Here is a 12,761-nt window from a genome sequence, read left to right on the forward strand (position 1 = left end):
AGCAGTTTGAATTGACTACTTAAACCCTATACTTCATTGACCGGTGTTCCCACAGGGGTCTGTACTTGTTCCCCTCTGTTTTCCTCTACACCAAATCTCTTGGGTCAAATTAGTCGAGGTACAAGCTTGCGTGAGCTTGTCGATAAGCTATTTTCACAGAATGTTAGCCTACTGTATGACATGCCCAGAATAGGGGCGCTAGGGGTCATGTGTTTTTTAAGTGTGATAAATGTTGTCACAGAAATAAATGCATCATAATCCGTTCTTTTTGTTTTCCACATTAAAACAACTTTATTCAGTTCATCTACTGATATTTAAACTAGTAGAAGGAATCCATGATGCGCCTCATGCTCATGAACCTCATGCCGCTGTCCATGCCCATGTTCGTGAAGTTCCTGTACTCGCCAGGCCTCATGTACATCATCTTGCCTCTGTAGTTGGCCTGCTCGTACATCAGCCAGTGGCCGTCCATCACGTTGCAGGACATGCAGTTGTTCATCTGGTAACGGTCCATGATGTTCTCACAGTCGTCCATCATCTCGTGCATCTGTCCACCGAAGTTCTCCCTCTCGTAGATCTTCATCCTGTAGTTGCCCCTGTGCATGGGGATCATACGGCAAGACCTGATGGAGTCCCTCATGCCCATCATGCTCATGTGGTCGGAGTACTCGCCCCTCCTCATGAAGTACTGGTTGCCCATGTAGTTGGTGCGGTCGTACACCATGAAGCAGCCCCTCTCCACCCTGCAGGACTGGCACCTGTTCATGTAGGAGGACATGTCAGAGCAGTCGCTCATGCACTCGTAGGAGCGTCCCTGGAAGTTCTTCTCCTCGTAGAAGGTGATCTTGCTCATCATGTTCATGCCGGAAGTCATCTTTGTGTGGGAGTTGTTCAGCTGCTCTTGCTGCTGCTGCTACTGTTGCTGTGGCTGTGGGTGAACTGAATTCCTACCTGGCTGAAGCCTTCCTTTTATACAGTACCAGAGGCTGCTTTGTGTCCCAGGCAGCTGCCCTGACACAGCAATATTCCATAGAAGAGCATAGAGCACTGAGGTTGTTCAGCGTTTTCACCTCAAAAACCTTGGAAAGGCTGTTTCTCTGACGGCACAAAGCCTGTACCATTACGACAATACCCACAACAGGAGGCTGAAAGGGTTAACAATGACTAGTAACATCAAAGGATGTATGAACAGTACCGTGGGTCTACACAATGGCTATGGTATTGTAGACACTCATACAATGCTTTCACCACTGTTGAAATGTTTTACTTCGTTTCTGTCAGTAAAGCCTAATTTATACTTAATCAGTCAACAGGTCAGGTTAATCAGGTCTTTGATTGATTGAATACATTAATCGTCAAAAATTTTAAATAGCATGAAAGCTTTTCAGTTGGAAATCAGAACTATAGATTAGTCATTTATAGCATTGAAAATCTCCTCATTCAAATGGTCAGATTTCTTGTTTCATAGCTCCACATTTGCTAGTAGGCATATTCTTTAAAAAAATCCTTTAGTGCTTTGCTTTTATATGAAATATCCGAGCCTTTTAAGATTTTATGGAAGATGCTTCTGAACATAGTTTAACCACTTCAAATGCTCTAATCTTAAAATAATAACCGTAAATGCGTCGCTATTTTCACTGCGCAAAATGCTTCCATAGTAAGACATGCTGCCCTCATTAATCAAAGTGGTGTAGACCAAATAATGGGCGTACGGCAAGATCACCGCAATTTTCGGCATTTATCAATATATCGTGACTTTGACTTCAGCGTACGGCCCGCTCAGATCTCACGGCAGTTCTGAGGCCGTGTAGACTTTGGCCACACCCGTTTGTTCCATCAGAGACCCACAGAGCAGCATTGTCTGATCATCTGACAGGCATCTGGACACATGTGTCCACGCCAAAATTTATATCTAACACACTAATAAATAATCCCTGCGAAAATATAACATTTTATAAAGGCATACATGGACATGCACGCCTATTTAATTTCCAAGTGACAATGACAAGCAATTAAAATCTAACATAGCCTATTTGCAATGTTACAAGTTAGGTGCTTAATCATTCACTCATTTAAACAAACTGCTTTAACAGTCATTCAGACAAGATTGCAGATCTGGCTGCATTGGCTATTTGAAAATAGCAGATCTACAAGCTCACAAAGCGACGCGTTGTGAGCTTATGCATCTGCGATTTATGCGATGTATGTATGAAATATACGAGCGCTTATGCGAGAGCATTTTCGGGAGTCGGGACTGGTGCCGCTGTAATCTTTTAATGGACAGTGAGGTCTCCAAACGTATATACAGTAGCGTGTCCTATGGAGTTATGTGCAACCTGGGTTAAGGATATAACCTGACGCTTCAAACCTGTGCCCAGCGCAGCTGTGATTCTTCACACTGTGGATTTATTTGGGCCACCGGGAGATCGGAGATATGACCCACACACCAGCCTTCATCCATAAATGTTTATAATTCATTCATCAATCACTCCATAAACGTTCAGATTATTATGACTGCCTTGCCTGCTATCTTTCATTAACGTGGCGGCACGGCAGCCCGTGACTCAAGGGGGAATACATGATTGCTTTATTTTAGTGTAACTAGAACGCACACTGCTCGTAATGGGTTAAATGAACTCATTCACTGCCAGATGTATTAATTAATCTTTCACACAAAAATGAATATTCATTATGATCGCATGTCCGATCGTTTGTAAACACACAGGGTACGTGTGTGTCGCCCAGCGGAAAAATATTCCATCCGCGATATTCTCCTGTAGCAGCACTTTCAAAACAGTGCGGCTCGCGGAACACGACGAAAAAAATGTCAACTTGAGAAAGAGACGTTTTAATGAAAAAGTTTAACAAGGAGCGGACAGAAACGGGAATCTTCGAATGACGTTATTTCCGTATCCGGGTGAGTTACAGTGAAAGTGGTCACTGCGGGTGATAAAGAACAGTGCGATCTCTAAATAAAATCAAATTTAAAAAATATATACATTTATTGCGTCCGTGGCAGAATTGGTAATTGGAAAAAATTACGTTTTTTATATCCGTGGCAGTGAATGAGTTAATATACAAACGTAAGATTTATGACGATGAGATTGGTGTCATTCATGTAGGCTACTTGACAAAGATTGTATCATCACGGAATACATGAAAGACTGCTGTTTCCAAAGTGTGCCTATGCTACGCTTCGGCGTGTGTGTGTGTGTGTGTGTGTGTGTGTGTGTGTGTGTGTGTGTGTGTGTGTGTGTGTGTGTGTGTGTGTGTGTGTGTGTGTGTGTGTGTGTGTGTGTGTGTGTGTGTGTGTGTGTGTGTGCGCGCGTGCGTGCGCGCGCGTCAGACGCGGACATGACAGGCAGCGAGGCGGGCGGGGGAAACTCTTTCTTATTGGCTTTCCATACTTTGTTTGGTCGTATTCTGGTTCCTCATGTCGTAAAATCGGGGCGTTTCGAGAACATGAAAGGGCGTGTTATTGAAATGATGGTCGGTTTCAGCCGTCACATTTATCAAAGGACAGACCAAATGTACGCTAGGATTAGAAAAATAAGCTGGTTTGTACACTCCATTAATAAATGAGGGCCAATGGGCCTGATTCACTAAGCTGTTTATGCCAACATTTTGTACGTATAGGAATTTACACAAATTCCAACCTTACAAATCTTTTTTTGTACGTGAATTTAGACGGATGTCCGTCATCCACTCTTTCTCACGTCTGCTCGGAGGCAGACTTACATGGGACTAAAGTTTGCGTATGTCGTTAGAATGCCTTATTCTTCATGCAAAATCAATTACATTAGTAACAAACCTCAAATAAAATATGTATGTGCCCATCATTTGTCAACACATATAAAGAATATATATAATATGTCAAACAATCTAATTGCTTGCATTTATATTATAGATATGATGAAAATTCTACCGAATTGTATTTATTTTTAGGCTATCAGTTGCATTTAGAGCTGAATTATTAGGTCCCTCAGCGTGTTTGCCAGTGTCAGCCGACTCGGCCACAGTTTCACGTAATGATGAAAATAGACTATCATGCCTTAACTCATTCAGTAGCTGAGTGGTTAGTGAGCCCGCCTAGGGAACCAGCTGGCCCTGGTTGCCCCAGGTTCGATTCCAGGCTATCCCAGCATATGTGCCGATGATATGAAATTTGTCCCTGAGCAAGACTCTTAACCCCAATTGCTCACAGGTTCTCATTGGAAACAAGACCGCAAGGACTTTCATGAACGACCTGTTAAAAGGAATTATCCTTATCCTTATCCAGTGCCTGACTTATTTCTGGCAGTTTGGCTCTGAGTGCCAGAGCCAAAAATACATTGTAAAAAAAAAGTGCTTAGGAAGCGAGATACAGCCTTTTTCAGTAAGATGTTAAACAAGAAGTGAATGGAGCAGCAAATCTTCAAATCATGATATCTTGGGTTCTGAACTTTTTTTTTCAAAAAAAAAGGGGAAAAAAAGATTTATTTATTATTTTTTTCATGACGTCGGCGACGTCATTGGCACCCTGGGCTTATAAAAACGTGACGTCGGTGACGTCAATGGCACTGAATGAGTTAATGTCGCTGGAGGCAACAGACGTGCCAATGTTGCGGTATTAATTTATAATACTGTATTGTATATTAATCACATGAACACCACACACAATAGCCTAATAAGTCTTACCATCTGATGAGGATACACAGTATGGATTATCTAGCTGTGTCCAGAACAGATCCATTCATGCAAATGAACTTCTCAGGAACACGCTTGTGATTTTACGATCAGCTGGCAGCTGTCCGTATTCATCATGACATACACCTGTGATCTAACATTTTAGGGATTTACACACCCTTTCGTGAATTGCACGTCAGTATTTGGTTAGATAAATTACGCACGTCTTTAGTCACTTTATTTACACGTTATTTACGACCAGCTTAGTGAATCAGGACTAATGAAATTATCAAACTTTTCACGCCTTGACTATTATTGCAATGACGTTGTCTTAACACTCAATGTCAACGAACTGACACTGAGGACTGAACTTACTCTGCATCACCCTGCTTAGGGAGTTGGCTTAATAAATCACTATACATTTTTAATCACTTAAACCTTATTTGTATTGAAAGGGCTTCTCTTCAATTTAATTTTGAAATGTTATTTGATTGCCTTAATGTTTTTATTTATCATCGTGTTTTTTTTCTGTTCCTGATTTCATTAGATTTTTTTCTTCTGTAAGGCACTTCGTTTTATTATTCTCTCCGCCAGGCCGAAAGGCATAGCGAGAGAGTATGTTTTGCACCCTGTCCGTCCTTCCGTCCGCGCGCGCGTGTGTGTGTCATTCTGTCTGTGGACAGCTAATCTCCGGCACCGTTGGCTTGATTGCAGCGAAACTGTCCACACACACTCCCTGGATGCCAATTCAGAACCTCTGCCCCAAATCTTTCACATGGGTCTGTTATAGCGCCACCAGGAGGCCGCTTTTTGCTAAACTCATTTTTTTACAGTCCTACAGATTTTGTCCAAACATCACGCAAATCGGTACACAGTATCTTTTGTTGCAGGTGTGCTCCGTTTTGAACAAAATGCCTCAAATCATGAACAAAGCATGCAATTTCAGTGAAATTTTGCAGAGGAAGAAATACCACTTGACATTTTTCAAATCAGCCTCATGGTAGTGCTATATAAGGCCGATTTGTGTTTTTACCTATAACTGCACTGTGTATGTATACTGTCAGAGTTACATACTTGTAAGGGTCAATTTAGACCCCCCTAAAAGGAACCCAGAGAGTCCCTGAAATCCACTTTGAGAACCACTGTTGTAGACACTCATACAATGCTCTCACCACTGTTGAAATGTTTTACTTTCCATCAGAAAATACTAATCTATACTTAATCGCAGGCAACTGTCTTTGATTGAATACTTTATTAGTCAAAAAATGTAGTTTTGCACCTGATCTGTGTAAAACTTTGCATGTGCACTCCCTATAAGCCAAGGAAAAACCTTTGCCCGGCCTTTTATAGTGCCACCAGGAGACCGACTTATGTAAAAAAAAAAAAATATGACTTCAGATTTTATCAAAATTTCACGTAAATCGGTACACATGATCTCTATAGTCATGTGATCAGGACGGATCTGTTGGATTTTTCATATTCAATCCTGATTGGCTAAGATTGACATCTAAAGTTTGCAGGAGTGGCTCGTTTTTAACAAAATACTGCATATCATGAACGCAGCGTCCGATTGCGGTGAAACTTTGCACGCACATTCGCATACACGTTATCTCTATAGTCAAGTCAATAACCTACCTGATCTGGCGGAGACCTGTGCTCCGAGAAGCACTTTTTCGAGTTATTATATCAGTTTTCCCTCTACACCAAACCTCTTCGGTCAAAATAGCCAATGTACAAGCTTGCAGCACGTTTTGAGCTTGTAGATCGCCTATTTTCACAGAATGGTCGCTTATGACATGCCCAAAACAGGGGCGCTAGGGGTCATGGTGGTTTTTGAATTGCGATAAATGTTGTCACAGAAATAAATGCATCATAATCGGTTCTTTTTGTTTTCCACATTAAAACAGCTTTATTTAGATGAGTTCATCTACTGATATTTAAACTAGTTGCAGGAATCCATGATGCGCTTCATGCTCATGAACCTCATGCCGCTGTCCATGCCCATGTTCATGAAGTTCCTGTACTCGCCGGGCCTCATGTACATCATCTTGCCTCTGTAGTTGGCCTGCTCGTACATCAGCCAGTGGCCGTCCATCACGTTGCAGGACATGCAGTTGTTCATCTGGTAACGGTCCATGATGTTCTCACAGTCGTCCATCATCTCGTGCATCTGTCCACCAAAGTTCTCCCTCTCGTAGATCTTCATCCTGTAGTTGCCCCTGTGCATGGGGATCATACGGCAGGACCTGATGGAGTCCCTCATGCCCATCATGCTCTGGTAGTCGGAGTACTCGCCCCTCCTCATGAAGTACTGGTTGCCCATGTAGTTGGTGCGGTCGTACACCATGAAGCAGCCCCTCTCCACCCTGCAGGACTGGCACCTGTTCATGTGGGAAGACATGTCAGAGCAGTCGCTCATGCACTCGTAGGAGCGTCCCTGGAAGTTCTTCTCCTCGTAGAAGGTGATCTTGTTCATCATGTTCATGCCGGAAGACATCTTTGTGTGGGAGTTGTTCAGCTGCTGTTGCTGCTGCTGCTACTGTTGCTGTGGCTGTGGGTGAACTGAATTCCTACCTGGCTGAAGCCTTCCTTTTATACAGTACCAGAGGCTGCTTTGTGTCCCAGGCAGCTCCCCTGACACAGCAATATTCCATAGAAGAGCATAGAGCGGTGGTTCAGTGTTTCCACCTCAAAAACCTTGGAAAGGCTGTTTCTCTGACGGCACAAAGCCTGTACCATTACGACAATACTCACAACAAGAGGCTGAAAGGGTTAACAATGACTAGGGGGTCGACAATGATTGGTAACGTCAAAAGATCTATTCACAGTACCGTGGATCTACACAATGGCTGTGGTATTGTAGACCAATGGTTCTCAAACTTTTACATTTCAAGGTCTCCCCTTAACTCTAACAGTATACAAATGGGACCAAATGGACCCGTTAGGGTCCATTTGGTTCCATTTGTATACTTTCAGAGTTACATACTTGTAAGGGTCAATTTAGACCCCCCTAAAGGAACCCAGAGAGTCCCTGAAATCCACTTTGAGAACCACTGTTGTAGACACTCATACAATGCTCTCACCACTGTTGAAATGTTTTACTTTCCGTCAGAAAAGACTAATTTATACTTAATCGCAGGCAACTGTCTTTGATTGAATACTTCATTAGTCATAAAATGCAAACAGATTTTACTTTTCAGTTTTAGTTTTCAGAACTATAGATTAGTCATCATATTGAAAATCTCCTCATTCAAATTTTCAGATTACTTGCTTCATAACTCCACGTTTGCTAGTAGTCATATTCTTTTTCAAATATCCTTTAGTCCATGCCTATGTAAACGATACTGTGATGACCTCATGATTTTACTTTACACTTGAATGACTATATTTTAAAAATATAGATGTTGTCCTTTAACTTTTCTATGTGGCAATATACAGATTCATTTGCATAGTATGATCAAGACTAACATAGTTGTTGGGGCCTGTGGTAGCTGAAAACCACAAAGATATTTTCCTTTGTCTTTATTCTTTCATAAATAAAACGTCAAACCCAAAGGACACGTTTAAACTCAAAGCAGACATTACTTTGTCATATCTGACAAACAAATGCTCAAAGAATAGCCATTAATCCTTCACCAACAGCTTAAAGTAAGTGACAGTTATTATGTGTAAAGGAAAATGCAAGGATTTAAGATGATTGATTGAAAGTGGAGACAGCCCAGCTCGCAAACGGTGTTGAACTGCTCATGGCTATTCAGTGAATGGAGTACGTGACACAGCTGTTATGGGAGCTAGAATACATTTAATACGAATAAATACACTTGAAAGGGTAAAAGCAATTAGTGAACTCCAGCAATAAATCAATGTTTAAAAAGTAAACCTAATGTACAAGTGTAAAACAAAGTCCCTAAGTCAATGAAATGAATCAAAGCTGTTTTTTTCTCCCTTACATTTTCAGTAGTTTGACCATTGTAATGGCTTCTACACAAGCACAACGTGCACGTGCATCGGCTGACACAAGAATGCAACGAATGGCACATGGGGGGAGGATCACATCAGAAACGCGCTGACCTCAAGGGAGGCCTCCTGCGGGTCGCTGACGACTGAAGGATTGTGGGAGCCAGCCCAAAACACAGCTAGGAGGGTAAGGGGCGGGGCGCACCACCTTGTGGACACACTGCGGTGTAAGAGTGGAGCGAGCAACACTGCAGAGCTCCGGACCCTGATGCTGGATGGGATGGAGTGTTGGTGTCGGCTAGTCTGAACTCCTCGCATTGCACACACAGTAATTGATACTGTATGTGTACTGTACCTTAAAACCACTTAAACCCTATACTTTGCATATCAGAAAGAAATTAACAGCCGACAAACTGTTGCAACGAGACGCCTTGCAAGCTTGTAGCTTCACCGAATATTTTCATCCATTTTTGCCAAATATTTGCATGCTACGACTATGCCCAGCATAGGGATGCTAGGGTTCAGGGTTAAAATAAAGCGTTACCATTTGTTCTTATCGTCTCTGTTGGGTGAAAACCTCATATATCCAAAACTGTTTTCAGGATACAAATTCAAAAGCAGCAAAAGTAGCAGATCGACAAGCTCAAAACGTGTCGCTTTGCGCCACGTTTCGAGCTTGTGGATCTGCTACTTTGTGACGCTGTAGGATGATCAAGTAGGGCGTTAATTTACGAAAAAACACAAAGTTAGAACATGCAGATAAGAGGTTTCTGCCCGACAGCAACGTTATATAAACGGCGAAGGCAGAGCAATAGCTTCCCTGACTGTTCCTCTGTGCACTCCAAACTCAGTCATGTTAACACCAGCATGAATCCAGACGTTTGGGGCTGGAGCAGTTCTCCAGCCAGGCCACCCAGCAGACTCATTAGCTGATAAGATAAAGAGAACAGGAGTAGCAGTCGACCTTATAGCCTGCCAACTGGCTTTGCTGTGAGTCGAGAAATTTATGCTAAATACCGTGGACCCTCTGATAATAGATGATTGCAAACCTGGTGTTCATTGACGCTGAATTGTTCTTAACCGTCTCGACTTAAAGGATGATTTATACTTGGTTTTGTGCCGATGTCGCGCACCAAAAATAGCTGACCTACAAGCCCAAAATGTGCCGTGCTGCGACACATTTTGAGCTTGTAGATCTCCAAGTTTCGGTGCGCACCCAAGTACAAACCAGGCATTAGTCCAGAAAAGCCCTCGGTGATGTCAACGAGGAACACTAGCCAGTTATCAAACATCACAGACTGGAGTACAATCCAGCTGGAAACGGTGCGTTGTACAACGATGACAAGAATAATCATATCTTCAGTCGAAAACCAATCCATCTGCATTCCTGGATAGGGTTTTGAGAATGATTTAAGATTGCGTGACGCCACTATATTTAGCTAAAGTTTCTCACTCTTTGTGTCTGAGTGCACCTCTCTACTCTGATTTATGTCATTTACAAAGACTATTTACATGTTGCGTACCAAATGATTTAAACAAGGTGAGGCTGGTTGATTGCAAATTATGTTTTCTGGAAGTTTATCATTATTAGGTTTCATGTTTATGTTTATTTGGATCCCCATTTAGCTGGCAAGTGAACAGTGGCAGTTGCTTGCATAGTTGAAAGGATGTAGATTTCTCTTTCCCTTAATAATGTCTGAGTGGGCGATCACACCGAGAAGTATTGTTGCAGAGGCAACTGCTTCAATAATACCTTGTAGGCAAATAGCATTGAGCAAGACGGCTATGAAGACAGGTCAAAACAGCTTAGCAGTTAAGTAGTGCTTCTAATAAACATTGGTTCATTATTGCCATCAAACGTGATCAAAGCAGGAAATAAGTGATGGGGTCGCACTGTGCTCATGTAAATAGACGCTTTTCTATGTGTCGCGCAGAAGAACGTTCAAGACATTTAAACTCTGGCAGCAAGCGGGCGTGAGAGCCAGACGAGCACAAACACGACAGTTTCACGAGAGTGTGCCCGGCTGCCCACTTCTCGCTCTGCCTGTCAGATGCCCACGCCTTCCTACTTGAATGCTCGCCTCTCATTGAAAATGAATACTAGGCGCTTCCCATGTGAAAAGGCCTGAGAACATTTAAAGTTGTACACGTGCCAGACCACTGGAAAACAACATATTTTTCAGGCATCACATTTCTCATTGCTAAGAGAGAATATGGATTATGCCGATCTCTGAAGATATGCCCACGTCACACTAACCTCAAAGGTTCATTGCTTTTGATGAGAAATGGAAGACGGAAACAAACAAAAAAACGTAAGTAGATTTACTCAGGCCAGAGAATTAACTTGACCTTTGAGTACAGTGAAGTGTCCGAACCTGTCCCCTGACTGGAGCAGCCAAATCCATTCCCGACTAATACCTCTACAAGGAGCCATGCACAATGAAGTGACGGGCCTCACCGGTGCTTTTTAACAAGGAAGGCTGCTGCCCAGAAACCTGCTGCTGCTGGGATTCCTGAGAGGGCCTGAACCGGCTTTAACAAATTACCTTTTAATAAAAAGAAGGTTGGCAAAGCTGAAAATAAATAGAAAAACAAATGGTACTCTTCTCTTTTGGCTCGGAACAAACGGACTGGAAGTCCACACAAACCCTTGAGCAGGAGTGGAAAAAATGTGAGATTACAGATATGTCCCTGTTAACTGCCAAGAAAGTCACCTGCCCCCTACAACTCAGGCTGTAACTCCTTGTACATGTTGGCACCATGCAAGGCCCCGCGGTGCCAACAAACATTCTCTTTGAGGGGCAAAACGTGGAGCTGAAGAGAGAACAGCAAAACACTTGTCACGGACCAGCTGCACCTTGGCACCGAGAGAGATACTAAAAGAACATTTTCATACAAAGATCGGTATAAAGGTAGTGAACATTTGGGTCATTCTACCGTGAATTACAGCAATCCTGTTCCACAAGCCGAATTAACTGAGCATATCGACTTACATGTTGTTAAATCTCCCCGTGGAGTTTTGATGTCATTTTGTACTTTTCTATGAGCAGAAACATTCCAGTAATCATTTCTAATCGCAGGGAAATAAGGCACGTTAGTACTAAGTACTAGTCTCGTCCACTTGGCGAATTGTAAAGAATCTACCTGACGATTATATGTTGAGGTGGGTGAATAAATGTCCAGTCCGTGCACGTTAAAGAGAACGGACAGGCACTTATGAGTTGGAGGAGAAAGTAGCGCATAGCGATTATCAGATCACATGAGCAGAAGAACGCAAACCGGTCCATCTTGATTTTTAATGCGGCTATCGATGATAAAACGTTTTTAATATTTCCCATCTGCTGTGTCAGTCAGTATCACGCTCAGGGAACATGACAGCAGACAGCCAGGGATCAGAAGAAGACTGTGAAAACAGAGCTCCTGGCATATCCCGGGCATCGGTTTGACTTCACATTTTCCCCTCGTCATCCCCTCCCTCCCTCCCTCCCAAACGGGCCCAGCTGCCGTGGCGCTCGGCGCTCCGGGAGAACTGGAGGAGCCCGCATGCATGCACGTTCTTCTGAAGCAAGCTGGCTGGCTGGCAGCACTTAGATCATTAGCTCTCACACAAAACAATAATTCCAAGCCCCCCTTCCTTCCCCAAGCGTGTTGTGTGGACATAGAACAGACATTACGCACTGGGATTTTCCTCATTAAACATCCACGCTTTCATGCCAACAACCACATCTAGCAATTAACAATCTACCTAATCCTGAACATGGTCCGTTTATAATGTTATAGCTGTATGACTGTGTGGAGGAGTCATACACTAACGTTATGTGACTGTCTTTCTCAGATGGCAGAATATCGTCTGTCATAATGAAATGTTCGTTCTTAAACCAATGTTTTCTTTTCTGCCTGCCTGCCAACCCTACTGGACAAAACGTATGTTTGGCAGGTACAGTGCTGAAAAACAATCTTTGAAATGAAAAAACAAACCTTATGAAAACTCTAATCGTGTGGATCTCAGGATCCACATGGGAACAGTGTTTCTCCAATGTGGATCTCTTCCATCTATGACATCAGCCATCTATGGCGTATATACAGTATGGCGTACAGTATGACTCCCAACGGCAGCCCAATCCAAGCCCCTTTGACTT

The 12,761-nt window shown here is 42.8% G+C and overlaps 2 protein-coding genes across 2 annotated transcripts; both read right to left on the reverse strand.

Annotated features, from left to right (window-relative positions):
• Window positions 1-319: 319 nt before the first annotated feature.
• LOC308084862 (gamma-crystallin M2-like) lies at window positions 320-874 on the reverse strand (the record flags this gene model as incomplete). Its single annotated transcript, XM_080427811.1, has 1 exon — window positions 320-874. One exon carries the CDS (start codon window positions 872-874, stop codon window positions 320-322), a length of 555 nt encoding a protein of 184 aa, XP_080283937.1.
• Window positions 875-6,607: 5,733 nt separating this feature from the next.
• On the reverse strand, window positions 6,608-7,162 carry LOC308085343 (gamma-crystallin M2-like; the record flags this gene model as incomplete). Its single annotated transcript, XM_080428465.1, has 1 exon — window positions 6,608-7,162. One exon carries the CDS (start codon window positions 7,160-7,162, stop codon window positions 6,608-6,610), a length of 555 nt encoding a protein of 184 aa, XP_080284591.1.
• Between the last annotated feature and the right edge of the window lie 5,599 nt (window positions 7,163-12,761).

This window comes from Gymnoscopelus braueri, assembly GCF_963280865.1.
Source record: "Gymnoscopelus braueri genome assembly, chromosome: 5".
Classification (NCBI taxonomy): Eukaryota; Metazoa; Chordata; class Actinopteri; order Myctophiformes; family Myctophidae; genus Gymnoscopelus; species Gymnoscopelus braueri.